The sequence below is a fragment of the Sturnus vulgaris genome, chromosome 22 (assembly GCF_052056855.1).
Source record: "Sturnus vulgaris isolate bStuVul1 chromosome 22, bStuVul1.hap1, whole genome shotgun sequence".
NCBI lineage: Eukaryota > Metazoa > Chordata > Aves > Passeriformes > Sturnidae > Sturnus > Sturnus vulgaris.
Genome location: NC_142264.1, coordinates 9,331,977 through 9,359,157, shown reverse-complemented (window position 1 = coordinate 9,359,157; position 27,181 = coordinate 9,331,977). Strand labels below are relative to the sequence as shown.

Here is a 27,181-nt window from a genome sequence, read left to right as displayed (position 1 = left end):
GATTTTATTGTGGTAGATTTGGTTTTGGTTTGTGTTTTGCTGTCTCTTGGAAGACAAATCAGAAGCATTCATGTTTTCTGGGGGACAAAGGCCTGTTTTGTGACCAGCTCATCAGACAAGTTGGCAAAGTGTCCGTGGTGCTGTTTGAGAGGCTCTGTCCAGACTCCAGTGCCAGACTGGAGCTGGAGGGATTCCAAACACTGCATGGTGGCTGTGTCTTGTAAACCTGGAATGAAACTGTCTTTTGGTGTTGCTTTAGTAAAGGCTCAGTTCCTTTGTGAGAGCCCCACTGAAATACTGTGCCTCTCTTCCTTTCAGATCTATCTCTCCCAAACTCCTCTGTGTCCTAACCCTGTGTTCGACCTGATGCTGAAATGCTGGAGCAGGGATATCAAAGATCGTCCCACTTTTGACATGATCCACCAGTTCCTGCTAGAACAAATGGAATCCAACATTTGAGTCCAGGAAAGAGGCAAACCGTTGAGAACAGAGTGACTTTGGGGTCTCTTTGCCTGTCCCTCACAGTCAGGCCACCTGGCCCCCCTCCCTGACTGGGCCCTATTGCAGTTGGGACGTCCATGGCAGCTGCTCATTCTCTTGGCCATGGTCTGACACACAGGACCAGAGGATCTCATTTGGTTGGAAAATCATCTCCTCTTCTGAATCATTTCCTGGGAATACTGTGAGAGGGGTTTTATTGGATACCCATACACCTTTGGGCAAAAGGAATGAGTAGAACTTGGAGGGACTTGGAGCTCTCTCCTGGCTGGAAGAGAAGGCTCGGGTTGGTGAGAGTGCTGCCACTCGAGAGCAGTGTCTGGAAGGAAAGCCTGCAGCCTCCCAGAGCTATTCCATGGAATCTGATGGAAGTCTTGTGCACATGAGCAAGTGTTTCTGTGTGCTCTTGCTACAGACAATGGTGAGAGGCCAGAAACACCTGGAGCTGGGAAATGGTTTAATGGACTTGGGAACTGACGGAGCATTTAGGAACCCTTTGGGAGTGGCACTGCCAGGGTCCACAGAAGATGCTGAAACAAGAGTCCAAGATGATGTTCTGTTTTCCTGTGGTTGTTAAGCACTGCTTTGGTTATATATGTGCGTTTTCCCCACACTGGATTTTTTTTGTTGTTGTTTTCTAGGAAAAAATGGTTTTAAAATGAATGTTAAAGGTCATTGGGAGGTCACTGTGTTAGAAGATCTTCCTCTGACCTACAAATTAAGGTTAGGGTAGGGAGTTTGTATTGAGAAGTAGCTGATACTGTACTACTGTCACTATGTAGATTTATTAACCTAATGAACTTGTAGCCACAATGGACTGATGTGCAATTAATCCTGTATAATTACCCATCAATATGAGATCTCTAAATCAATGCTGTTATGTGTGAGAGGGAACTTAGATTTGGTAGAGGTGGATGGCTGAGAGAAGAACCCTCTTTGTCACTTGTCACAGCTCCCAGAGAGGGACAGGAGGAGCACACAGGCCACATGGTGTGTCAGGAGCCAAAGGTTCCTGTCCAGGTGTGCAGCAGGTTGGTGCCATGGCCAGGCAGGGGCAGCTAAGGCTCTGTCACTGTCACAGAGGCCCCAGGGCTGGGCTGGCACATCTCCTGTCCTTTATCTCAGTGCAGGCTGGTTACTCATTGAATTTGGGGTTGCTTTTTGTGTGTCCTGTCACAAACAGCTCATTCTCTGAAGGGTTTTAGAGGGCTCTGAAATCCATTTGGAATGAGTTAGAGAATTCAGTGTGTTTCTACAATAAATCCATTGTGGATTTACCAGGTGCCTGGGGAATACTCTGCTATTCCCTCTCTAATCATTTAGCAAGATACTTATAGGACCAAACCAAATATTTCATAAACTGGGAGAAGATGAAAGCTCAGCATTTGGCTTTTTTTAAAAAAAGTAGAATCCAGTATAAAATGTATTTCCAGTAAAGATTATAAAGATAATTTTCATCTTAGCCACAAGCATAGATGACTGGCTGGCTGTGCTGTGAGGGCACTGCTGAGAGGGGAATGTCTGAGTGGTTACAACACAGGGATAATTGTGCTAAAAGAAGAACTCTGCTTCTGAATGGGCAGATGCCAGGCTGGAGCATGGCATGGCTGTGTTTGCTCCTTGGGAAGGCTCCAGCTGTGCCTGGGCTGTCCTGCTGGGGATGTGTCCCCACCACAGCTGCTCCTCTGAGCCCCTTTAGGGCTGAGGAGCCAGAGGGGCCAAGTGCTCTCATCTCCCTGCAGGGGCTCCTGCAATCTCACCCCAAACAGGTTTTCTTTTTGTCCCCTGTGACTGGAGGGGCTTGGGGTGAGCTGTCCTTCCCTGCTGGGTGCTGCTGTCTGGCAAACCACTCAGCCAAGGTATTTCTGGAGCATTCCTGCCCCAGGAAATGTCCCCAGTGCCACCCAGCCGTGTGTGTGGTCTCCTGTGCTCTGGAGCTGGGAGCTCCCAGGGGGTGGAGTGTCCCTGGATGGGCTCTGTGCTTCTGTGACATCTGGACATGCTGTTCCTCCATTGACATGGTGACATACAAAGTTTGTCTCATATCAATAAATTCTAATGATAACCTTGACAAAAGTGAATTTCCACTTCTTTTTACGTACCCAGCTGTCTGCCCTGAGAACTGATATTTTGGTGTGGTACTGATATTTTTCAGTAGCTCTTCAGGGGCTGTGTGACCCCTGCCTTTGGAGGGAGCAGCCACTCACCATTAAGAGAGTTTTGAAGGGAGTTTCTGGAAATGCTGGAAAGGTGCCAGCCCAAATCCCCTTGTGCTGGTGGGACCTGGATGGGCCTGGGGTTGTTGGTTGGTGCTGCATTTCAATAAGCAAGTTTTTTATCTCAGTGTTAAAATCAGGTGCTTTAGGCTGGGAGGAGCCTTTGTAGGTCCTTTATCACATGTCCATTTAAAACTGAGCTAATTTCAAAGTTCCCTTGGGGTGCTCTGGGCTTTGAAAATTTCTAAGGTTGGAGATGCCATCCCTGACCCTGTCTCAGGGCTGTTCTGTGCCCATGAAGAATTTTTTCCTGGTGCCTGGTGGGCCTTTCCCTTGCACCCTGTGCTTGTGTTGCCTCTTGGTCTTTGACTGTGTCCCTGTGAGCTGAGCCATCATTCCCTTCAGAGCCACCCTGCAGGCCTGGGCTTGCTGGGCAGGGCTGCCCCTGATCAGAGCTTGGGTATTTGGGCAAACTCAAATGTATTTTATAAAGGCTGAAAATACCAAATCTCTCAGTTTAGGCACCAAGGGAAAAGCAGCATTTTTATCTTCTCAGATATAAGTTTGAGGGAATTGAGCACCTTAACAGGTAAGAACAACCCTCAAATATTCAACAGGTGGTCCAGAGAATCTCTGGGTGCCCCATCCCTGGAAGTGTCCCCAAGGCCAGGCTGGATGGGGCTTAGAGCAACCTGGGAAAGTGGGACAAGATCATCCTTAAGGTCCCTTCAACCCCGAACCAGTCTGGGATTCTGGGATATTTAAACAATTATTAACTCCCTACAGGAGTTAGATACTCATTGATTCATTGCTACCCTCACTGACTGCAAATATTGTTCAATATTTAAAAGGTTTAGCCAGAAAGAGAAGCTCCTGCTGCTCCATCAGCAATCCAGTCAGTATTGCAGGAGTTCTGAAACATCCACACAATCCCAGTGAGATTTTAGAGGTTGAAGGACCCGGGCCAGGCTCAACAAGTGAAGTATTGCAAACTTTCCACCTCCCAAACTGGATTTTACCAGGTGCCCTCACCTTCCTCATGATCTTCCTCCCGTAGAACATCACTTTGTCCCTCTTGCGAAACCTGTACTGAGGCACGTGTGGCTGAAGTTGTTCTGAAACAGAAGCATCACATCAGAAACCACCTTCAGCAGCTGGGAGAGCACCTGAGCACAGCTTGGGGACTTTGCTGCCTCCACAACAGCTCCTGTGGGCAGAGTTTGGAATTGAAACCACCCTGGGATCCCTCATTCCCCAGCTCTGGCCAAGGCACACCAAGGCAGGGCTGCCCTGAGGCTCTGCCTCAGCCCCACAGGACACAGAGGGCTCTCTAAACAGACAGAAGGACTGGGTAGCTTTCATCTCCTGAAGGAAACCTCTCATTCAATCGTTTCTCCTTCCTGTGACAGTGAAATCACAGTAGGGTGGAAATCATCTGCAGAATTCACAACTGATCCTGAGGCTGACACTGCTCATACACCAAGGAAATAAAACCTCCAGGTCCTGCATGTGACAGTTCTGGGTTCACACCTGGGGAAGTTCTCCATCCTTTAAAGCTGTTGTCCTGCAAGAACCACACCTCTACAGCAAACAACTGCTACAGAAAATGACAAAAATACTCAAGATTGATGGAAAAACTGGTTTTAAAACTTACACAGTAAGTTTGATAATTAAATAGTCTCATTATCCCATACATGACAAACAAACAACTACTTCAAGTAGTAGCATGGCTGCAGCTCCAATGGCAAGTCCAGTCAGCTGGGAGGGGAATTTAGAGAGAAAAAAGTTAGTAATTTTCAGCTTCAGAAGCTACTCTATATTTTTTGGAAGGCTGAAGAACACTTAGCACAGTGAAATGTCTAAAAGCCAAGCATGTTCATGCATATTTAATTTTTAATTCAAACATCACATGTGTGAGAAGTTTAAACTGCATCAGTGACCAGTCCTAAGATCACATACAAAATATTCCATGTTTTTCTTCCCAAAGATCTGTGAGCTGATCAGGAGGTGTATGAGGGCATGGAGGGACAAGACAAGGGGGAATGGCCTTAAGATGAAGGAGGGCAGGGCTGGATGGGATATTGGGCAGGAATTGTTCCCTGGCAGGGTGGGCAGGCCCTGGCACAGGGTGCCCAGAGCAGCTGTGGCTGCCCCTGGATCCCTGGCAGTGCCCAAGGCCAGGTTGGACATTGGGGCTTGGAGCAGCCTGGGACAGTGGGAGGTGTCCCTGCCATGGCAGGGGTGGGACAAGGTGAGTTTTATGGTCCCTCCCAACCCAAACTGTGCCTGGGCTGTTCAGTGAACAGGAGCCCCTGTTCTGGAAGAAACCCAGCAGCACCTGCAAGGCAACGTGGCTGTGTGATGTTGAGAATGGGAGCAACCTTTATCCTGCAGGAATCAGGCACTGAAGGATCATCCCATCCTCAAACATCTGCCTGAGCTTCCCCTGCAGCCCAGGACATCCCTGAGCCTGTGCCTTGAACTGTCCCTGGTGGAAACAGCAGAACCTGACCTGGGGGGCACAGCCAGGGATGGCATCCCCAGGCTCTCCAGAGTCCTGGTATGGGATGTGAACCATGGAAGTGTGTTTGTGATGGGGCCACTTACAGGGAGCTGTAAAATTCCTGTGCTCATCCAAAACTTCCAGGTGGGGAAGGAATGAGCTGTGTCCAGGAGAAGCTGGGGGGTTTTGTGCTGCTGGTGGAACCTGTTGGGGGCTGACATCACAGAGGCTCCCTGGTGACTGCACTGAGCTGTGTCTCCTTCCCCCTTGCCCACCACGAGCTGTAACATCATCATGGCAGGCTCCAAAGGAAACAGCATCTTCCCTCGAAACCCCTACTACATCCCTGGGTAAGTTCATCCAAAACATCCATTTCCAATGCAAGTGGCTCTGGTTGGGGTCAGGGAGTGTTTGTGACTCAGGATGTTTTGGGGTTTTTTTTAAAGACGTTATTCAATATTCCATGTAACCATGCTCTGAAGGAGAGAAAGCTCCAGGAGAAAGAGCACCTTACAGAAGGGTAGAGTTACAGACCATGCTGTAGCACATGGAGAGCAAAGCCAAAATTGTTATTTTCCTCCCTTTTCCCCCAGTTCTTTTAAGCTGCCAAATGTCACTGGAGCTACTGTGTAGGGGTTGGCTTCCAAACTGTCTTAATATTGGCATCAAGGATTTTTGGAAGTCTCCTTTGACAAAATGGTTGTACAGATGTGACACCCTCTGGTCACTAGGCTGGAGCCCTGTCCTGTTACTGGGTCAGGGACTGGGAAGTCTTGTGCTCTATTCCATAAGTAGTTGGATTTTTTCCAAAGCTCTTTGTGACACTCTCCTCTAAAGGCTTGGAAAGAAGAAACTCTGGATGTGAAGCAATGAGTTACAGGGGAGAAGGTAAGATATGAATGGGAGGAATAAGGGATTTGCTGTGAATTGAGACATTGTGTGTGGGGTCCTGTGGTGAGACCTGGGCTGGGATGTGTAAAGGGGATGGGAAGGGCTGGGTGGCCCCCAGGGGAAAAGCAACTGCTGTGGGCATGAAATCCTTTGGATTAGCCCAGGCTGAGGTGAAGCAGGCTGTGAGCCCTGGCACAGGGAATGGCAGCCAGGTCCTGTGGGGCAGGGCAGGTCTGGGGAGGCAGATCCCCAGCACAGGAGAGGGTGGAGCACATTTCCCTAAGGCTGCTCCTGCAGGGCCCAGCCCTTCCCCTTACAGTGACACGCAGGATTTTCCATTACAGATCTCTGTACCTTCCCTCTAACATGAGCTCTGAGGCCGAGGGTTTTTAACTCATTTTTGCATTGCTGTAGCCATCTGATGTGACATTCCATGTGTGCCATCAAAGCTGGCAGCAGCTTGGGACACACGAGGGACAGCAAGGAGGGAGCTGTGGCTGGAATTGCAGCCTCAAAACCACAACACCTTCCCTTGATCACCCCTGCCTGCCTGCAGAGATGGACACAACAGCTGGGGCTGCTCCTCTCAGAGCTGCTTTGGCTCTGGAGGCAGGAGGAGGAATAAAATCCTGCTGTTGTTTGTCTTGGTGCTGTGCAGGCTCGGGGCAGCCCCTGAGCCCCTGGGGTGCTGCTTTGCATCTGCTTTGGGTACTGAGGATGAGGAGGAGCTGCCTGAAGGGCATCACCAGCAGAGCCCTGCACTGGGGTGTCACAGGAGGAGGATTTGTGTCCAGGATGTCCCCAGGTGTCCCATGTGCAGCACCTGTGCCAGTGAACCCACAAACACCATGAGAGCACCAAAGCACATTGTTGTCACTCGGGCCAGGCAATGGTCACAGCAGGAGTTTGAAAAGTGCTCACGATTACTGGGAGACCTAAACTCAATGAGTGGGATAGCTTGGGAAGGTCTGGGCAGAGAAGGGCTCAATCCATGGATCCTGAGCACAGCCTGGCTCTGCAGAGCTGGGAAGGGTTTGGAGACAAGTGAGGATGGGCCCCAGGCCAAGGCTTTGCTGGCGACCAGGGAGGCAGAGCAGGTTTGGGTGGCAGCCTGGGAGTGGTGATGGAGGAGATAGGGCTGAGCAAGGGCAGGGTGAGAGGGTTTTCACTGCTCACCACTGCCCCCAAACAGGGATCCCCAAAAGGGGGTCCTTCATCAACCCCCACAGGGGGCACAGGGGCACAGACAGCCCTGCTGAGGCTGAGCCCTTCCCAGGGATTTACCAGCAGCACTTGTGACTCTCTCTGTGGCAGATCCCTTCTTGTGCACCCAGACTGACTCGCTCAGGTCACCTCGTGTTTAATTGCAGGGGAACAGAGCCCTTTCTCAGCCCAGCCATTATTTTGTCCATGATCAAAATCCCTCCAGCCATCCTGTAATTATTTGGGCTGTGTCATTTGTGCCCTTGTTCAGTTTTGTCATCTGTGTTGCAAGACTCATTGAGAACCCCTGGGGATGAGCCAGTGATCTGCTGGGGAGGCATCCTGCATGCAGAGTGGGGAAAGCTGCCAAGAGTAAATGCACAGCTCTGCTCGCTGTTGTTTCAACTATTTGGAAGGGAAAGGACTTACTCATCATCTTATGATCCTCGTGCATCATCTGGCTTTATCCCCAGATCCACGCTGGGCTCATTGATGGAATATTTCTGTCTGTCCATTGCAACTGGCTGCTCTACCTTTCTTCAGTGCTGGAATAACATCACCATTAGGAAATCTGAGACTGGAACAGCTCGAGTTTCTGATGGTGACTCGGAGCAGAGCCAGAGCTCCAGCACCTGCCCTGCCCTTGGCCATCAGCAAGTCACAGTGCCCATCCCAGGGACTGGGCAGTGGAGAGATCCCAAAAAAACAGAGCTGTGTTTGTTCCTGGGACTGATCACCTTCCCTGTGCCCCCTCCTGTGCCAGGTAGTGCCTGGCTGGGCTCATCAGCCCCAGCCCACTCCTCACTGTGAGCAGAGGGAGGAGAGTGCAAGTGAGGAATGATTCTGATTTTTGAGTTTCAATAATGAACAAGAGACACTGGGATTTTCTCAGTTACTCGCCGTGTGTCAGAGCAGAGAGGGACTGCAAAGTGTGAACTGGGGCACATCGAGCTGGAGTTTTACCTGGGGGATTGTGGATGTTGGTGCTGCCAAAGCCACTGCAGCCCATGCTGTGCTGGGAGTTTTCCCATCCACAGATGCTGTTCCCTGACCTCATCCTGTGTTCCTCCAAGAACCAAAGGCCTGTGCCCGTACTTGCCTGTGAATTGATGAGCCAGGTTTCATGCTGCCAGAGGAGAACCTGCATGTGAAGCACAGACACTCCCTCCTGTCCTCCTGTGTAACCTCACGTGTGGTCTCAGTTCTCCCCCCGTGCTGCTGCTCCACCCGGGCTCATCCCACCCCTCACCTTCCCTGGGCTCCTGGACAGGGCCTCTCCAGGGTACAAACACCCTGCAGCAGATTTGCACTGCCAGAGGCCAGGGCTGGATGGGATATTGGGCAGGAATTGTTCCCTGGCAGGGTGGGCAGGCCCTGGATCCCTGGCAGTGCCCAAGGCCAGGCTGGACAGGGCTTGGAGAAACCTGGGATGGTGGAAAATGTCCCTGCCCATGGCAGGGGGTGGAGCTGACTGGACTTTAAGGTCCCTTCCAGACCAAACCAGTCTGGGATTCCATGATTACCCCACCAGTGGACATCTCCCCCTGCCATCTGGGTGATGGCTCCTCTTTGCTTTCCTCCTCAGCTATGGGGGCTACGTTCCTCAGTTCTCCTTCAAGTTTGGGGACACCTATGGCAGAATCACCCACGATCTGCTGACAGATCCCACTGTCAACAAGAGCCCTCGGTCTGTGCTGGCACCCCTGGACAACAAGGAAAACCTCCAGGAGTTCCATTACCACATTGAGCATCCAGGTGAGCAAATGGACCCTGCTAATGAGCAGAGTGTTAATTACCAGTAGTGTGGGGTCTGTGCCCACCTGTCCTTGCTAGGCTGCTGGATGCAATGGGACATTTTCCTTGGAGCAATCACAGCTCTGGTGTTGGAGCTCTGACATTGGAGAGCAGCAGAGTGAGGAGTTGGAGCTCTTGGCCTCAGCTCACGAGGATGGGGATTCTCGTGGTGTGGAGAGGAGAATTTCAGTTCCCAGGTTATCTTCAATTAGATGAAGATAAGTGATTTGATGGCATATCATTAACTCACTCCCCAGTTCTTCCAGAATTCCTATTGTGGTTTAACCCTGGCTGGGAACTAAACCCTGTACAGCTGCCTGCTCACAAATCCAAACCATGGCCTGGATTAGCTGCTACAAAGAAAATTACCTCTATCCCAGTCAAGCCCAGCACAATTCCAAAGGCTAAAATCCATCTTAGGGGAAGGTCTGGTCTCCTACCTCAGATTCTATTCTGGCTCACCTGCCTGGTGCAGAGCTTGCTCTTCTCTGAGCTCTGGAATCTTGGTATTGATTCTGCTTCTTGCTGCTCCTCCTCAGCTCAGCACAAGGGGTCCTGTGCTTTCCTTTTCCCTCCTTTCCCACTTTGCTAACAGGCTCCATCTCCTCCATCAAGCACTTAGGCTCATGTGGCTTCCCAACACTGGGAATTTGCAGGAATCTCCTACCAAGTCCCAGCCCTTCGGGCAGAGTGCCTGGTCCCTGCTGAGCAGCCCCAAAGCAGAGCTGCCCTGATCAGCCCCTTGGGGATGTGCCATCCTTTGGGGACACATTTGCCACATGTCACCCCGTGGTTGTTGTGGATGCCCTGGACAGTGGGAGTGATTTTCCTGCAGGCTGAACACAGGGGTAAGGTACCCATGTGGGATCTGGGTCTTTATTTCCCTGGGGATGGCCACACCAAAGTGTTGCTTTCTCATTTCTCACTGGGAATTTGTGCCGTGCAGCTTCTTGCAAACCTGTGGCCTCCCTGCTCCTCCTGGCCCTGTTTTCCAGGATCCAGACTCCTCTACACAGGTGGTGTTTACAGGCTTCATTCCTGGAGATTTGGATTTGCATTTCTGTGGTCTAAAACACAGCTGGGACAGACCCAACTAACCAGTTGACTGAGTTGCTCTCTCATTATTCTGGTTCTCTCCTCATTTCCAATGCTGCTGCTCATTAGTGATGTCCTGAAGAACCACCCCTGGCTGTGCTGATGAGGTCACCAACAGCTCCTGCTGTCCAGCTGGCCCTGTGCAATCCCTCAAACCCTCTCCAGGTGCTCCTGGTGTCCTTCTGGGTGTTTTATGTGATGGTGATCGAAGAGCTCATGGCAGTGTTGGGCCTGTGGCTGCCTTTAGCAAACTGGGTCTCAAGATTTTTTTGCAAGGTTGGGTTTGACAAAGTCTCATTGATGGGCACCAAGTACTTTGCTAGTTTCTATCAGTTGAATCCCATTTGTTTTCTTGCTGGAAGTGAAATCAGGCTCTGCTGTTGGGGTTCTCTTCCTTCTGGTGACCAGGAAATGGCTGGAGCTCTGTCAGGGGAGGTTTAAATTGGAACTCAGGGCAAGGTTCTTCCCCCAGAGGGTGCTGGGCACTGCCCAGGCTCCCCAGGGAATGGGCACGGCCCCGAGGCTGCCAGAGCTCCAGGAGCGTTTGGACAGCGCTGCCAGGGATGGACAGGCTGGGATTGTTGGGGGGTCTGGGCAGGGACAGGAGCTGCCCTGGGGGATCCTGTGGGTCCCTCCAGCTCAGGAGATTCTGTGATCCCATGAGATCAGCCAGGGATGTGCTGAATCATCCACCATCCATGCTGGAACTGGTTGTGGCACAGGCCAAGTGTGCAGGCAGCCGTTCCCCAGGAGCCTGACCTGAAAATGTGGATATTTACTCAAATCAAAAGCACTGAGCTCTCCTGGCTTTACATTTCGTGCCTCACTATGCAGCTTTCAGAATCAATCAGTTTGCAAACCCCAGGGTCATAAAAAGGAGCTCACATGGATTTCCCAAATACAGAACACCCTAAGTTTCCTTTTCCTTTGGTTTATGTGAGAGAGTAGATTCAACATTCTTATTAGTAATGAAGTAAAAAATAAACCTGCTTTAAAATTTGCACATTGGGTTGAAAAATCATTTTAATCAGGGATTTTTCTTTACTTTGCTGCCAGCCTGGACACTTGATAATTGAGTTGCAGAGAGTCTATTATATATATTTCACAAAGTTGTATAGAGAATGTATACACATTATTATGTAATTATGGGCAGATTGCACACCTAAATGCCCACCAGGAGTTTGTACTCGTGCAAAACCAGGGCAGATTTTGCTGATTTCTGCAGATTTCCAGAAATCATGGAATCATTCAGCTTGGAAAAAACCTCTAAGATTGAGTCCAGCACTAATCCAGCACTGCAGATGAACGGTCTGTCTGCAGATGGAGCCTCTGCAGAGGATGGTGCCTCATTCCCAGAGCTCAGCCCTGGGATGCAGATGTGCTCCCAAGGGGAGCTCAGAGGAAGGCTATAATGACTGGGAAAAAAATGACCTGTGAGCACAAAAATGGAAGGAATTTGGTTTGTTTTTAAAGACCAGGCTGACATAGTAACAGTTTTCCAAGAAGGAAAAGGTGGCTGTGGGGTGGAGGACTGCTGCTCCTCTGGAACTACAGAGGAGGGGAAAAATGGGCTTTACACGGGGATGGGGCACCTGGGGAGCCACGTCATGGGGGATTTTTAAGGGGAAATCAGACAAAAGTTGCCAAACTCAGCTGTCCCTGCAGAATCTCAAATCACAGGGCTCTGTCCCTCATTCACAGTGGAGATTTGCTGGATGTAAGATAATTTTTTTCCAGCCAGTGTTACAGCAAATCCTTTCCTCAATGAGCAGCAGCGGTGCCAGAGCAAGAATTCCTTGGAAGGGGGCTCTGTTTGGGGTGAGCTGACACAGCCACGTGGAGTTAAGGACTGAGTTTTTCTCCCTTTACCGCTTTTTAACTTGGCTGGTGAAATTTTACCGTTTAGTTGGAATAAATGTTATTTAACTCAGATTTGTGCTGGTTTTCTGTGCAGGCTGGTTTGTTGATGGGGCTGATGCCACAGCCATGGGATGTGCATGGAGCAGATCCTTGTGGTCTCTTCCAACTCGAGCCATTCTCATTTTGCACCATTGACCTCCAGGCTCCTTCCCAGTCCCCCAAGGGGTATGGGGGATAATGGGAATCCCTCATCCTCTTTGGGCCATGCCTATCCCCTAACTCAGTGTCTGTCCTTCAGGATATGTCACCTACCAGCCCATCATAAGCCCTCCTGAGATACCCCTGGGCCCACAGCCTGTCCCCACGCCGGTGCTGGAGGAGCCCATGATGACCCACATGGAGCCCAGGCACTGGCAGTGCCCCCCAGACCCCACCGTGCCCGGTGCCCTGCAGCCCTGGCAGCCCCAGGAGCTGCTGCAGGGGCTCTCCCTGCACCCTGCAGCTGAGGAGAGGCACAGGGAGGTGGTCACATCACCCCTGGCTGGTCTGCTGGGCAAAGGGACTAGAACGTGCCAGTGTAACTGTGGAGGGAGCAAAACGGTGAGTATGGCCCTGGCTGAGGGATTGGGGGTGGTGGGTGTGAGGGGGGAATTTCACACGGGTGTGAGTGGCAAGAGCACAAAGTTAATTCATAGAAATCACAGAATCACTGGGCTGGAAGAGATCTTCAAGATCATCGAGTCCAACCCATGCCCCAACACCTCAACTAACCCATGGCACTGAGTGCCACATCCAGTCTTTTATTAAACTCATCCAGGGATGGTGACTCCATCACCTCCCCGGGCAGACCATTCCAGTACTTGATCACTCTTTCCATGAAAAACTTTTTCCTAATAATCCAACCTAATTTTCCCTTGGCACAGCTTGAGACTGTGTCCTCTGGTTCTGTCAGTGCTGCCTGGAGAAAGGGACCAACCCCACCTGAGCACAGCCACCTTTCAGGGAGCTGTAGAGTTGATAAGGTCACCCTTGAGTCTCCTTTTCTCCAGGACAAACAACCCCAGATCTCTCACAGGGTTTGTGTTCTGAGTCCCTCACCAGCCTTGTTGCCCTTAAGAGTTCATGTAGAGAAAGATCAAACACACAAATGTTTCCAGCAGCAGCAAATCTACTCCATCTTCAGGAAATGGTTTTGATCATTAATTACACTTCCCAATCAAAAAGGCTGAATTTCTCATTTGGGTGGGTTTGGCTTCAATCCCAGTGCCTAAAGTTTTGTTACGCTGTGCTGGGCAGCCTTGTGATTCCTTAGGGTATTCTTGGAGCCCTGATGTTGCCTTCCTCCTCCTCTTCTTCCTCCTCTCAAAAAGAGAGCACTCCCAGTATCTTTGGTTGGGTTTCTGACCCTGTATCTGCCCCCACCTGAATTTCCCACCATCATTACCTCCCTTTGAACACCAGTACTGGGATTTGCCTGTGGAGCTGGGGGCTGTTGAGCACAACACAGCCAAATATCCCTTCAGACCAACATGTTTCATAGTTTTAAAATTTTTTTATTATTATATTTATTGTCTTTTAAAAACCCTTTTATTTCCTCTGGAGCCAGCAACAGCCTTTGTCACGTTCCTGCAGCCACGGCTCTGCAAATCCTCTGAAGGCAGAGATTAGAGGTTTGACGCATGGAGTCAAAAGCTGGCTTGGATGTAAATCCCAAGAAGGGCCATTCCTGCTCCTTGCCCTCAGAAACAGATTTGCACAGGAGCTCAGTGCCCAAAGCTCCCCTTGCTCTCCATGGCGATTTTGCAAACCCCTTCTAGGTCTGCTACTGGCTCGTCTTGTAATTTGACTTTCCCAGGAATCCTTGGGGTAGCTCTCAGTGTCAAGCTGGGAAGAACTGGAAATGGCAGTTGTTATTCCCAGGTCCTGGCAGTTTAAGCAGTGGAGCTGGGAAAGAAGCGAGTTTTACTCGTGTTTTATTTTATTTTATTTCTCTTTTTATTTTAAACAGCTAGAAACCGGAGGTGTGGCACTGCCAAGAGGGGATGTAACAGCAGATGACACATTGCCAGTGCTGCCTGTCCCAAATGCCATCCGGCAGAAAGTCATCTCAGGTAAAACACAGGGAGGACACGTGCAGCACGAGGCCACCTCTGAGGAAATGATGGGACCCTTCTCCCCCACGGGGAAACCTCACTGGTGTTACCCAGCGGCTCCAGCTTGTTTGGGGTGGAAAATATCCCTGCTGCTCTCCCCTCAAGGGCGTTTCTTTGGGGTGCTGTCACCCTGTGGATGTCACTGTGCCCGTGGGCAGTGGAAGGGATTCAGGAACCTCCTCAGTTCCCTGCAGCTGTGGGGCCAAGCTCCAGAGGGTGAGGGGAGCTGGTCCTTGGGCTCTGCCCCACGCTCTTGGGGTGGTTATTTATCTCCTAGAAACCAGATGCTTTCCTGAATCACCAAATCCACACACAGGGGTGTATGGCACCATCATAAAGGCATTAAACTCTCTCCTCCAAGGGGTGCTCTGTAACTTCCCCTTGCTCTGGGAGACATTTCTGTGCAGCAGCAAAGCTACAATGGGTGATGGGCTGAGCTCTCCCCTCAAAGATCTGACTCCAAGGATCCAGGGTGGGATCCTTCACTCTGCACTGGATCATGGGAATACAGGGATCACAATATTTCAGTTAAAATGAGAGCGTGTCCGTGCTTTAGGGTGCAGAAGACAAATTTCTCTCTCCAAAGCATTCCTTTGGAAAGAGGCAGTTTGGGCTGCTTTTAGGTTCTACCTCACTAGGTTTTATGTACTTTTAGACTTTTTATAAAGTTTCTGTTGTGGGATGGGCAGAGGAGATGAGGAAAAAAGGTTGGAGATCCCGTTGTTAGCCCCTGAACGTGTATTAAGTTAGGAGAAAACATGAAAGAGCTGTAAATGTAAAAAAAAAGGACTAAGAAAATGTAATGGTTCTTCCATACCATATGCAGACCAACAAAAATAAGTTCAGGCCATTGTGTTTCCCTTGGGAATCATAAGGAGAAAAACCTCTTTCAGAGAAGATACCTCACATGTAAGAGTTAATTTTACAATTTAAACAGATTAATTTTTCCTTTCTTTACTTTAAGATTTTATATTCATCCCAGGCTCCTCCACTCTCAGAATGGTTGATCTTTAAATGATCATTGTATGTTCTCAAGCAGGAAATATTCTCTTTTGCCTCCACCCCAAGGGTATGCTGGATTTATCCCCTACCTCTTTGACAAAGTCGGCATGACCTACATCCCAGCTGTGAAGAAAGCCATGGAGGAATTTGACCGATACCAGGTAGATTATAGATTACTGAAATAAGAATGTGCATAATGCTCATGCTGATCCACCTCAATTTTCAGTAGTAGGATTAGAACTGGGGTACAAGTGCAAGCAAAATCAAACACTGTTAAGTAATGTTGAAAAAACCACCAGCAATTAAATTCTGTAACTTGTTTCCTTGGGACATTAAAGGAGGATAAATGAGTTCATAAAAGGATTAAGGAAATCTGTTGAGGGCTGGGTCAAGAGTGGCTGTTAAAAATGTTGCTCTGGGTGCAGAAATACAGGATGCAACTATCTGCACTTCCCTTATAGAATACATCTCCTCTGTCTGGTTGGCAGTGATGGTGGCTTCCTGTGATATGTCTTTTAATTGGTTGTAAGGCTTTTTCCTTTCCTAACACGATTTGTCTTAAAGGGATCTCGACCTTCTTTCTCCTCCTTTTGGGGAGGATGCAGAAATATCCCTCTCGAAAAACTGCAGTCCCCTTGCTGTGAGAGCTCCCATACAATGACACATAATCCTCTGGCACGGGAAAAGGAGATCCCTCCTGCAGCAATTGATAGTTTGCATTCAGAGCTACACATTCTCTCCTTGCCCAGGATGGCGTGAAATCTCTGGGATGCAGGGACATTCCCTGGGATGCAGGGAGATCTCTGGGATGCAGGGAGGTCCCCGGGATGTGGGGAGAGCCCCGGGGTGCAGGGAGATCCCCGGGATGCAGGGAGGTCCCCGGGATGTGGGGAGGTCCCTGGGATGCAGCAGCCTCGCTGGTCCAGCGGATCAGCGCATTAAATACAGGCTGAGACATCCCAGCCCTTCCTGCTCCCCGGGACACACTGCCGTGCCTTCACCCCCGGGCATATGGGGCTGATGCAGGAAAAACACCCAAGAGTGAGGATGCCCAGCTCAAAGGAATCAGCTGGGCAGAAATGAGGCAGCGGGGAGAGCAGCAGGGCAGTGTCGTGCTCTGGATGAAATGTATTTCCCGGTGCTGGCTTCTGCCTCCTTCCCTGCTGCCGTGATTAGGAATTGAAGTGGAACAAACAGAACAAAACGCGGGCATTTCTCCCTGGATGTGCTGTTTGCCAAGCCGTCCTGCCCCTGATGCCTTGAGACACGCCTGCCATGCCGTGAATCAGCCAGGGAGGTGTCGGCGGAATCCGGGCTGGCAGGGCTCGGCAGCGGCGGAGGAGCAGACACGCTGAAAGGAGAATCACAGCACATCTCTAGCTAAGATGGCTTCTGACTTCAAGCCACTAATCTCCTGCCCTAAATCTTTGTTGTCCTCGGTTACAGATGTGCTATGGATCACTGCTCACTTCCTGCAGCAGGCACAGCAAAAATCCTCTCGAGGAGCCGCAGCCTGGGCTCCATCCCAGGCACCCAGGGCTCCGTGGTGTGCTGGGCTCTGGGACCCACATCCCCTCCCTGCATGCCAGCACAGCTCCAGGGACACCTCTGGGGGTTCTGTGGCTGCAGAGCTGTGACACCCAGCTGTGACACCCACCCTGCTGCCCAGCCCCTCGCCTGTGTCCGGCCTCCTTCCTGCTCCTCCTGGCCTGGGCATTCCAGGCTATTCCTGTTCATGGGACTCATGGAAACACAAAGGGGCTCAAACCCAGACACAGCCACAGCACAGGAACAGGCCCAGCTCCAGGGACAGCAGAGCAGGAACACGAGGCCTTTGGGACTTGGGGATGATCCCCAAGGGAATAAATCTGCAGCCTGGTCCGCAGGGATCCCAAGGACAGCACCTGGGCCATGCTGTGGACATGGGGGATGAGCTGGCAGGGACTGCTGCCAACACCTGCCACGAGAAAAAATTATGAAGTGGAAAAAGGGACAATGCAATGTAGCTCTTAATTAGAAGAAAGCAGGACTGGAAGGAGAATTGCTTTATGTTGGCTTAAATATTTTATATAATGCAAAGTCAAAGCACATGACTTTGGTAAAAATAGTATGTTTTGAAATAAACTGTTCCATGTTGTTGTGGGGTTCTTTTTGTTTTGTTTTCCAGCTTTTGCAGAGAAATCCACCTTATACATTGGGCACGAGATTCCCCCTGACACACTGGCCGGACACCAAAATTTACAACCGTGCTGGACTCAAACCTGCCTATGCAGGCTTTGTACCATGTAAGTTCATCAGCTGAGTGAAAACGAAAGTCACTAATACTAATTACGGGGTTAAGGAGTGCTGTTGCTGGCTGGAGTGGCAGAGAAGTGAGCAATCACTGAGATGTCCCACATGAGTAGTAGGTTTTCTTCTGGTCTGTGCTGAGGTGCTGGAACTCTGCCATGTCCTGGCTGCAGGAGAACCCAGCATTCCCACTGCCAGCCTCTCCCAGGCTTCACATTTCCAGCCACCATCCCCTACTGAGGCAGGGGAGGCTCAGTGACATCCCACCTGTCACATGTCAGGAAAGGGATTTGTTGTGGAAAGCTTCAAGTCTGATAAAAAGGAAAAGGTAAATTGTACGAAGGTGTTGAGAAAGCACAAAGTGTAGGGAAACAGTATTTGCCATCAGGACAGGTCCCTGCCTGAGCCCTGTGATGTCTTGGGCTGCCTAAAAGGAAGGGTTGGAGGAATTTTGTGTGTAAGGGGAAGGTGTGTCCATGCACCTGAAAGCATTAATGTACCAGGCTAAAAAATCTCCACAAATCAGCAGCTAATGTATTGCTGTGTTTGGTGTCAGCTCAGTAATGTGGGTGGGAAATCATGGAGCTCAGCTGGGAAGAACTGAACTCATTGCTCGTCCTTGCTGCAGTGCAGAGGGGGAAAACGGGATATAAAATATGTCAGGATTGAAAGCAGAGTGGGAAAACAACTCTCCTGGCAGGGCTGGGTTTGGGCTGATGGCGAGGTTGAGCCCAGAGGAGAATGTTGAGTGCAGGTCTGACACCGGGCCCTGTTCCTGCACATTCCCACTTCCCTGCCTCTGGAGCCACCAGTCAGCACAGTTTTAACTGCTCCAACCAGTCCGGCTCTGGATGCAGAAAATTAATTAAGGCAGAAAACCTTTAAATAAAAGCAGTTATAATTTAAAACGCTGAACAGAATTTCTTCAGCAGGAGAGGAGCCTGCTCTTCCTGTCCAGCTCCTCGGTGACAGCTTTGTCACTTCAAGTGACACAAACATATGAACTGGTTGCATTGTAAAAACCTGCTGTTAAAGAGTTCTCATGAGACAAACCAGTTCCAGACACCTGTCAGGTGTTCAGCTCACCCCAAAAGCTGAGGCTGCACCAACACCCGATTATCAAAACCTCTACTGTGATTTTTGAAATCACTGCAGAAGGGCTGCATGCATGGGACAGCTTTGGTGTCACTCGTCACCCCTGGGCCAGGCCAGGGCTCCCTGCTGGGTTTGTAGTGCTGAGGAGCTACAGGGGAGCAGCTCAGCTGCTGCAGGAACACCCAGTGCTGGGTGGCAGCTCTGTGGCACCATTTTGTGCCCAGGCAGCTCAAAGCTCCTGTGGCCTCTGCTCAGCTCCTGCCAGGCCAGGCTGCAAGAGGCCACAGGCAGGCACCTAAATTTAGACACAGCTTGGAGTTAATTCCACCCTCCCTGTTAAATGTGCCCCCCTCCAGCCGTACCTGATTGTAAGAGAACACCAGGGAATGTCTGCAATCCCCAAACCAGCAGGAGCAGGACTGCCACTACGCCAGTGACACAAGAGGTGTCACCAGGCTGAGGACAGGAGAAGGGTGGTTGGCCATGGATAAGGTGGCAGTGCTGGTGCCAAGCCCATTGTCTTTCTCCTCCAGGCCTGCGGGATCTGTGCGGGCTCACTTATGGCAATGCCACGCGGGAATCATACCGGTGTGAACAGAGAAGACGGGGAATTGCACTGTGAAAACTGCTTTAATGGTGCCTGTACAGCATTGGGAGTGAGTCGGAAACAGCAATAATAACACAACACAAACAGAATTTTTGAATGAGAGAGTTCATACAACTTTAAACAAAATTTACAGGTGTTCCACTGCATAGCTTCACTCGGCTTCCTCCTCACCCTCCTCCTCAAACTCTCCCTCTTCCTCAGCTGTGGCATCCTGGTACTGCTGGTACTCAGAGACCAGGTCGTTCATGTTGCTCTCAGCCTCTGTGAACTCCATCTCGTCCATGCCCTCCCCCGTGTACCAGTGCAGGAAGGCCTTTCTGCGGAACATCGCAGTGAACTGCTCAGAAATGCGTTTGAACAGCTCCTGGATGGCCGTGCTGTTGCCAATGAAGGTGGCAGACATTTTGAGGCCGCGAGGTGGAATGTCACAGACTGCCGTCTTAACGTTATTAGGGATCCATTCAACAAAATAGCTGCTATTTTTGTTCTGAACATTGAGCATTTGCTCATCCACCTCTTTCATGGACATGCGGCCCCTAAAGACGGCAGCCACGGTCAGATAGCGGCCGTGACGAGGGTCACACGCCGCCATCATGTTCTTGGCATCGAACATCTGCTGGGTGAGCTCTGGCACCGTTAGAGCCCGGTACTGCTGGCTCCCACGGCTCGTGAGCGGGGCAAAACCAGGCATGAAAAAGTGCAGACGTGGGAAGGGAACCATGTTCACTGCCAGCTTCCGCAGGTCAGCGTTGAGCTGGCCCGGGAACCGCAGGCAGGTGGTGACACCGCTCATGGTGGCTGACACGAGGTGGTTCAGATCACCGTAGGTGGGGGTTGTTAACTTCAGTGTTCTGAAGCAAATGTCGTACAGCGCCTCGTTATCGATACAGTACGTCTCGTCTGTGTTCTCCACCAGCTGGTGCACCGACAGCGTGGCGTTGTAGGGCTCGACTACAGTATCTGACACTTTAGGGGAGGGCACCACACTGAAAGTATTCATAATTCGGTCTGGGTACTCCTCACGGATTTTGCTGATAAGAAGGGTACCCATGCCAGAGCCTGTGCCACCACCCAGGGAGTGAGTAAGCTGAAAGCCCTGGAGACAATCGCAGCTTTCTGCCTCCTTCCTTACAACATCTAACACAGAATCGACTAATTCAGCACCTTCTGTATAATGGCCCTTTGCCCAGTTGTTTCCTGCTCCGCTCTGACCTGGAAAAGAGCCATTTTCGTATTAGATTACGGTCACTGCTTCCTGCTTGCAAGCAAAGCTTAAGAGCATCAGGCTCCATGAAAGCTTTCATCTTATCGAGCACAGGGCTGTGGTTTCACACAAGCACCTCTGCAGTGGCTCGGCAGACACAGGGAAAACATTAATTATCAATGATACAGCAACCACTCCATTTCTCCCAGTGGCACGCACGGAGGCGGTAACGAAGAATCGGAAGAGCAACGACCTCTGGTGCCACCTCGGAGCGGCTCCCAGCCGCAATCCCGGTATTCCGCACCAGGATTAGCCCCGTCCGGGCCTGTCCCTCGGAGCATGTGCGGCGGGGCAGCCCCGCAGTGCCCTGCCCGCCCCACCCCGCGGCTCCTCCCGCCCCCGCGCACTCACCGAACACGAAGTTGTCTGGCCTGAATATCTGCCCGAAGGGCCCGGAGCGCACCGAGTCCATGGTGCCGGGCTCCAGGTCCACCAGCACGGCGCGGGGCACGTACTTGCCGCCTGCAACACAGGGAGAGCCGTGACTACCGCGCCGGGGGGCCGGGGGAGCCTGTGGGGGGGGGCGGGTCCGGGCCCTACCTGTGGCCTCGTTGTAGTAGACATTGATGCGCTCCAGCTGCAGGTCGCTGTCCCCGTGGTAAGTGCCGGTGGGGTCGATACCATGCTCGTCGCTGATCACCTCCCAGAACTGCCGAAGAGAAGCGCGTCAGCGGCGGCCACGCCGGACCGGGTGCGCTCCCCTCCCGCCCCCGCGCCCTCTTTCCCCGCCCGGACCTTGGCTCCAATCTGGTTCCCGCATTGCCCGGCCTGCAGGTGCACGATCTCCCTCATGATGGCGGCGGCTCCGAGCGCTCACTACGACCCCAGCCTTCCCCCAACCGACTCTGGCTGCGTGAGGCAACCGCCAGCCCTTATATAGCAGCGGAATGCGCGCGCAGCCCTCTTCTCCCCGCCCAGGCGGCCACTCGCAGCAACGATTGGATGCTTATAGCGAGGCTCTACAAGTGAGAGAATCTGATTGGCTGCGCAGCTGTCACTCAAGCCAGGGGCGCCTATTCGCCCCGCCCGCCTGTCTGTTGGCTCTACAGTTAAGCAACCGGGAGCCGCGAGTGCCCGCCTCAGCTCTCTCACGGCGCTCCCGATTGGCTCAATTGAATGATTGATGTCGAAGCCGATTGGCTGCCGGCCCTGGGGGATGAGCTAACGCCGTTTGATTGGCGGAGAATGAAGCGCCCTGGTAACCGTCGCAGTGACTCCGCAGCGGGCTCTGGGCGGTGGCCGCCGCAGCCGCCCATTCACGGACCCGAGTGCGCGCTTTGCGCAGCGGAGGCGGCGGCTCCTCCTCACTGCGGGACAGGGCGGGTTCCCCGCGGGTCCCCAGCGCTTCCCCCCGCCCCTCGCCTCCAGGCAGGTCTGCCTGCCTCCCTCCTTCCATCCCTGCCCGTCCCCCCGTCCCGCTCCAGCCGGAGCCGCAGCGCCGCGGCGGGTGGGGGAAGGACCCCGCGCGCGCACGCGCGGGCTGCAGCGGCGTTCCAGCACTTTCTGGCGCGCCGCCCCGCCCGAGGGTGGCGGGGCCGCGCGCGCGGAAATTGTCATGGCGACAGCGCGGGCGGGTGGCGGGAAGGGGCCGGGGCGGGCGGTGTGAGGGGAGTGTGAGGGCTTGGGAGGCTCGCAGGGGCTCTGAGAGCTCAGGGAGCCTGGCTCCTGTGAGGGCTCGGAGGCCCCTAAAGGCTCAGGGGGTCTGGCAGCTGTGAGGAGACTGTGGGGGCTGTGAGGGAGGTGTGAGGGCTTGAGGGGCTGTGGGGGCATGGGGAGCCATGAGGAGCCATGAGAGGGCAGAGGGGAGCCCTGGCAGCTGTGAGGGGAGTGTGGAGGTTCGGAGGCTCTGGCTGCTGCGAGGGCTTGGGGCTGCTCTGAGCCCTGCAGTGGCAGCTCTGTAGCAGCCCGTGTGATGTGAGGGGAGGGCCCCATTGAGGGGCTCCTGCGTGTGAGTTGATCTGAGGTAGACATTGCTTACCAAGGCTTCCCCACATGGACACCTGCATCCTGGGCTGCGTGTGGGTGCTGCAGCCCTGTCATGAGGCAGCCAGACACCCCATGCTGCATAAATACCACCCTTGACTTTCCTTGTCCCTTATTCTACCTTCCAGCTTTGTGAGCACATTCTTGCCCAGACAGTGCATCCATTGGTCACAGTTTTATTAAGCATATTTGATTATTGTTTCAGCAGAATCTTTTTATGGTTGTATGTATTCATTGTGATGCCAGCTTGGTCTACAAGTCCCAGCATCTCTTCTTGTTTCATACTGTAGCAAAAACTTGAAAGAGGCTCCTAATGGAGCTCCCAAGGCAGGGAGTCTCATCCTGCTGCCTTGCCGTGGGGTGGGCTGAGGCAAACGCAGCCATGACCTCAATTCTGCTGACACAGGCCAGCTCTGCGTGACACACAAACAGCTCGTACACATCCTGGAATCTGTGCCTGGATAAGAATAATCCCATCCTGTGGCTGGGTCAGGTGAGGAGGTGGCAGGATATAGAAGCCCTGTGAAGGCTTTGGCTGGAGGTTAAATGTCCTCTGGTCATCGGCTTAATATAAAGATTATGATGATCGATATTTCTGGCATATAAACATATTCCTGCAGAGGTGCTGGAAGGAGTCCAGGAACACTTGGAGCAGCCCCAGAGCATCAGGAGTGACCTGAGAGGGTCCTGGGGAAGGCCTTTGTCAGCCTTCAGGGTGTCTGGGGAGATGCACACAGCTCATCCTTCACATCCGCAGCTGGAATGCAGGAGGTTTATGCAGTTCCCTTTGAGATAGCTGAGTAATGCAGAGGCATTAGGGTCCAGATTTATCCCACTAATTACAGGCATTGATTGAATAGTGTTCACACTGGAATCAGCAGAAAGGGATGGCTTGGCCCACTCCAGCTCAGAGCAGTCCTCTGACAACACCTTTCTTTTCTCTGTGATGGTGTTTGAAGTGACCAATTCCAAAAACTGCAGCATCATCTAGGTACCAAAGGCAGCCAGGATTCATCCTGGCAAGTCTGGATAAGACTTGCTCAAGATTTCACACAAGGCTCTGCTGATCAGTAAAGACAGCTTTTCCTGCAGGATGTGATGCCATCTCTTCAGAGTAATGTAAAAAAGGAATCCTGGCTTCTTTGTGATTAAAACCAGGGAATGTAGAGCGTTTCCTGTGTCGAGCTGTCCGTGGAGGTACATTCAGCATCAATTCTCATCAGATGTGCTCAGCACAGCGTTCACAGGCACGTGTGCTCAGGAAACCCTGAGAACCTGCCCTGAGATGGAGCAGAGAGCCACTGCAGGGCTTGGGGGAGGCTTTGTGGTACAAGTGCTGCTGTGTTTAATGCAGATACAGGTTTGGGGTGTTTTCAGCCAGGACCAGAAAGCAAAGGCCTGTGCATTAGTGCCATCCATGTCCTCACTGCGTGAGCAATCCCGAGCCTTTGTGCTTCCCACAGCCTCTACTCCAGCCTGCACTGCCTTTCATGTTTGGGAAGGGAAGCTGCTCTGTAATGTGTGGAGTGAGCAATTGTTGCCACCCCCAGCATTCCCAGAGGGAGTGTGAGAGTGGAAATGCTCTGCTCGGTTAAGGCTCCCATACCTGTCTGCAGAACACCAGCAGGGTCACTCCCAGTGGAGCAGGGCTAGGACCCTGCTGGGGAGCTAAACTTTGCTCTCTGATTGAGCTTCTAGAGGTTTCCCCAGGAGATTCAGCCACCTGAAAATCTAAGGAGGAGATATTTCAAAGTATTTGTGCAATATTTTTGCTAATTTTAGTCCAGTCAGTGAGTATTTCTCTTCTTAGCTACCTGCACATCCACAGGAAATGACAATTCTATCTTAAATATTTTGCCATTTATTGAATTGAAGTAAAATGCCAGTACTTCTAAGATCTCTCTGAGAAGGAACACAGTGAGGAATCTCCATGGAGAGCTGCTGGAGCTGCCGACCATGTCAGCCCTGCTATTTCTAGCGCTGTGGCAGGCCAGCATTAATTAGTGTGTGCCAGGAGGTGAGCTGGCAAATGCCACGGCAGGTCTGTGCCAGAACCCTGGCTCACTTGGAGCATTCCTCCCAAGGCAAACCTCTGCCTGGAATACTGAGTGTGAGGCAAATTCTGGGAGAAAAAGCTGCACATTCCATGGTCCTGCCTGAGCTGAATGCTGAAATGCATTTCTGGTGGCCATTGGTTTAGTGGAGAGGCTGCAGCTTGCCAGAGTAGGGAATGCTGGAAAGCAGTTGGGAAGGCAGAGAAAGGAACAGCACTGAGGTGGGATGTTTGTGGCTCCCACGTCGTGTTTTCATTGCAGACATCTGTCTTAACTGGTATTTGAGTACTTTGAATAAAATAAATTTAAATAAATTAATGTGGGAAGAGGGGTCATAGAAAACATTGTTAGAGTCTTGGGGCAGTGTTACATGGCCAAAAACCCTGGGTATAACCCAAAGATAGACACAGGGGAGTTAAAACAAGTTGGAAATTGCATTTCTGTTTTGTTGAATTATGTATTAGGTTTTTTTTTAAACTTTTTATTGCAATTGTTTTGGTTTTGTAGCTACCTGTATTGCTTTTGGCTTGGAAACAGATTTTACTGTAAACACAACTGGTTTGAACAGAGTGGGGAGGGACTTTCTTTTCACTTTTGCTGAAGCAGTGTTCTCTGCGTGTGTGTACAGAGCTGATCCCTCCCCTCAGCAGGCAGGCAGACAGCGACTGTCGCTCCTCTCTTGGTGTTTAACCAGTGAGATTGCAGCCTGTGTCTCTGAAACAGGATCCAGTCTGAGCTGAGCCTCGACCTGGGGCTGGCAGGAGCCCAGACAGAAATCACACAACTAATTCTGTTTCTGTAGGTAAAAACCTAAAGCCCTGAGTGGAGGGTGAGTGTGGGTGGGGGCTGCCTCCAGAACCAGAGGGCTTTTGGTGTTGGGGTCGTTCCAGGTTTATTGTAACACTGAAGTGAGGCATGGGTATGTGCAGGTGTTTTCTCATTCTCCTCTGATTGTTACTTCTAAGGATAACCAGTCTTGTTTTCCAGAAATTGTTGTTCCTGTGATATTGAAGTTATGGAGGTGAGAGGCTGCTTCCAGAGACCAGTAAGTGAGAGGTGCAGTTGTGGGATTCCTGCCTAAGGGAAATCAGAACAGCTGAATGGGATTAAGGTCTACCCAGGCCAATGTCTTGTCTCTAGTGCTCTGCAGCAGTCACCAAAGAGAAACAGGGCACACAGATATGGGTGTGCCAGCTGGTTCAGGCAATTCTTTAGCCGCAAGCAACTTTTTGTTTAATAGCCCAATGGGTGATTATGAATTTATCTAATCACCTTTTGCAGCCATGTAAACTTTGGGCATAAACAGCCTCCTGTCCTGATGAGTCCTGTGGTATAACCACGATCTGTGTGGAAGAAGAGCTCCTTCCATTTGGTTTCATGATTTCCACTGAGTAACTCTATTCACAAGGCTGTGAGTCTGATCCTTCAGAGCTTTCACTCCAGGACTGTTTAACGTTTTCTGTGATACTGTGAGACAAGGTAATGCTAAACCAGCTTTTACTTTATGTAATGTTCAGCATTAATTGTCCATTTCTATATCCTTCATGTTTGAAACCTGTGAACTTTGAACATTGTTCCCATGAAGGTTCCACAGCTCTGCTGCTGTCCAGTGATAAGCCTGATAGCTGTTCTTCCACGTGGAGGATCTGTTTCTCCTGAGACTCCACCAAGAAGTGGTGACTAATTCGGTCATGAGGTGCACATATGGTGACACCTCTGCTGTGAGCAAAAATAAACTTTCCTTCACACAGAAGCTGATTTTATCATTCCTCTGTCTCTCTCAAACCTCCTTTTCTGATAGGGATTATTCTTTCTCCCTCTTGTTTCCAGAAGAGCCTTCATCCATACTCCATGCTAGTGCCCGTCTCCCTGCATAGAGGACTTCTTCCAACACTGTGGCTTCTGAAATCCTGGTCAGAGCAGCTTTCACATCCCACACAGAGAGTTTCCATACTGCAGTGTCTTTTCCCTGCATCCATGACATGTTCCCAGAGAAGCCTCCTTGCTAGTTGATATCATTTGTGGTGGGAGAAGCTGCTGGCTGTGTCAGAGATTTCCTAAGGCTTTCCAAGGGGTACTCTGCCAGCCTCCCTCTCGTGACTGATCCCTGGCATTGCACACTACTCTGGGGAGCAGCAGTTCCTGGTCTGCGTTTATCTGACTTGAACTGGGGTCTGACAGCATCTGACTGCAGGAGGGCTCTGAATATCTCACATGGAGGGAACCTGGTCACCTCAGTGTACAGGTACACAGTGATGTCTGCACTTAGAAAACACCAAAACACTGGGACTTGCCTGGGTTTCATGGCCTTGGGAAAGGACTTCTATATTAAGAAAGCTGTGGCAAAAATTGTAGGTTTTCTGGTCCCAGTATTTCTTCAGGTCTGTTCTTCTTCAGCGTGTTCAGAATTAGCTCTTGAAGTAGGAGTGACAGTCCATGAGGTAGGATGTAAACATCATATGGCTGCCTGCTTCTCTGGAAAGACACTCAAATACAGGATCAGAGGCAGGGTAGAAGAATAACATGAAAATATACTGATATTAAACCCAGCCATCCATAAAAAGCATTCCTCTCATCTTCTGCTGGATTTGCTCCACAAATGGTTCTGGATTCCAAGGCCTCATCTTGGGTCTCTCCTACCACATGGAGCCTGGGTATGTCAGAATGGGAAGAA

At 51.1% G+C, this 27,181-nt stretch overlaps 3 protein-coding genes and 1 long non-coding RNA gene across 7 annotated transcripts in view; 3 read left to right on the top strand and 1 right to left on the bottom strand.

The window, feature by feature from the left end:
* LOC106855947 (discoidin domain-containing receptor 2-like) overlaps positions 1–2,574 on the top strand; it is a 55,695-nt gene extending 53,121 nt beyond the window's left edge. For all 4 annotated transcript variants that reach the window (XM_088177266.1, XM_088177269.1, XM_088177268.1 and 1 more), the window contains one exon: positions 319–2,574. In XM_088177266.1, the coding sequence (XP_088033392.1) occupies positions 319–459 (141 nt within the window). In that variant the 3' untranslated portion in view covers positions 460–2,574. The remainder of the gene's footprint in view (positions 1–318) is intronic.
* A 2,937-nt stretch (positions 2,575–5,511) lies between these two features.
* Positions 5,512–19,221, top strand: CIMIP2A (ciliary microtubule inner protein 2A). The gene is made up of 7 exons (XM_088177697.1): positions 5,512–5,567; positions 8,897–9,066; positions 12,359–12,660; positions 14,069–14,171; positions 15,282–15,376; positions 17,383–17,500; positions 19,133–19,221. Exons 1-7 carry the CDS (start codon positions 5,512–5,514, stop codon positions 19,219–19,221), a joined length of 933 nt encoding a protein of 310 aa, XP_088033823.1.
* Positions 19,211–21,317, bottom strand: TUBB4B (tubulin beta 4B class IVb). Its single transcript, XM_014881057.2, has 4 exons — positions 21,206–21,317; positions 21,011–21,119; positions 20,822–20,932; positions 19,211–20,418 (listed from the first exon to the last, which is right to left on the bottom strand). The coding sequence occupies exons 1-4, from the start codon at positions 21,260–21,262 to the stop codon at positions 19,358–19,360; spliced, it is 1,338 nt and encodes a 445-aa protein (XP_014736543.1). The 5' UTR covers positions 21,263–21,317; the 3' UTR covers positions 19,211–19,357.
* Positions 21,318–22,298: 981 nt separating this feature from the next.
* On the top strand, positions 22,299–26,260 carry LOC148221448 (uncharacterized). The gene is made up of 2 exons (XR_015808035.1): positions 22,299–25,986; positions 26,093–26,260. It is a non-coding gene; the product is annotated as an uncharacterized LOC148221448 (long non-coding RNA).
* Positions 26,261–27,181: the final 921 nt, after the last annotated feature.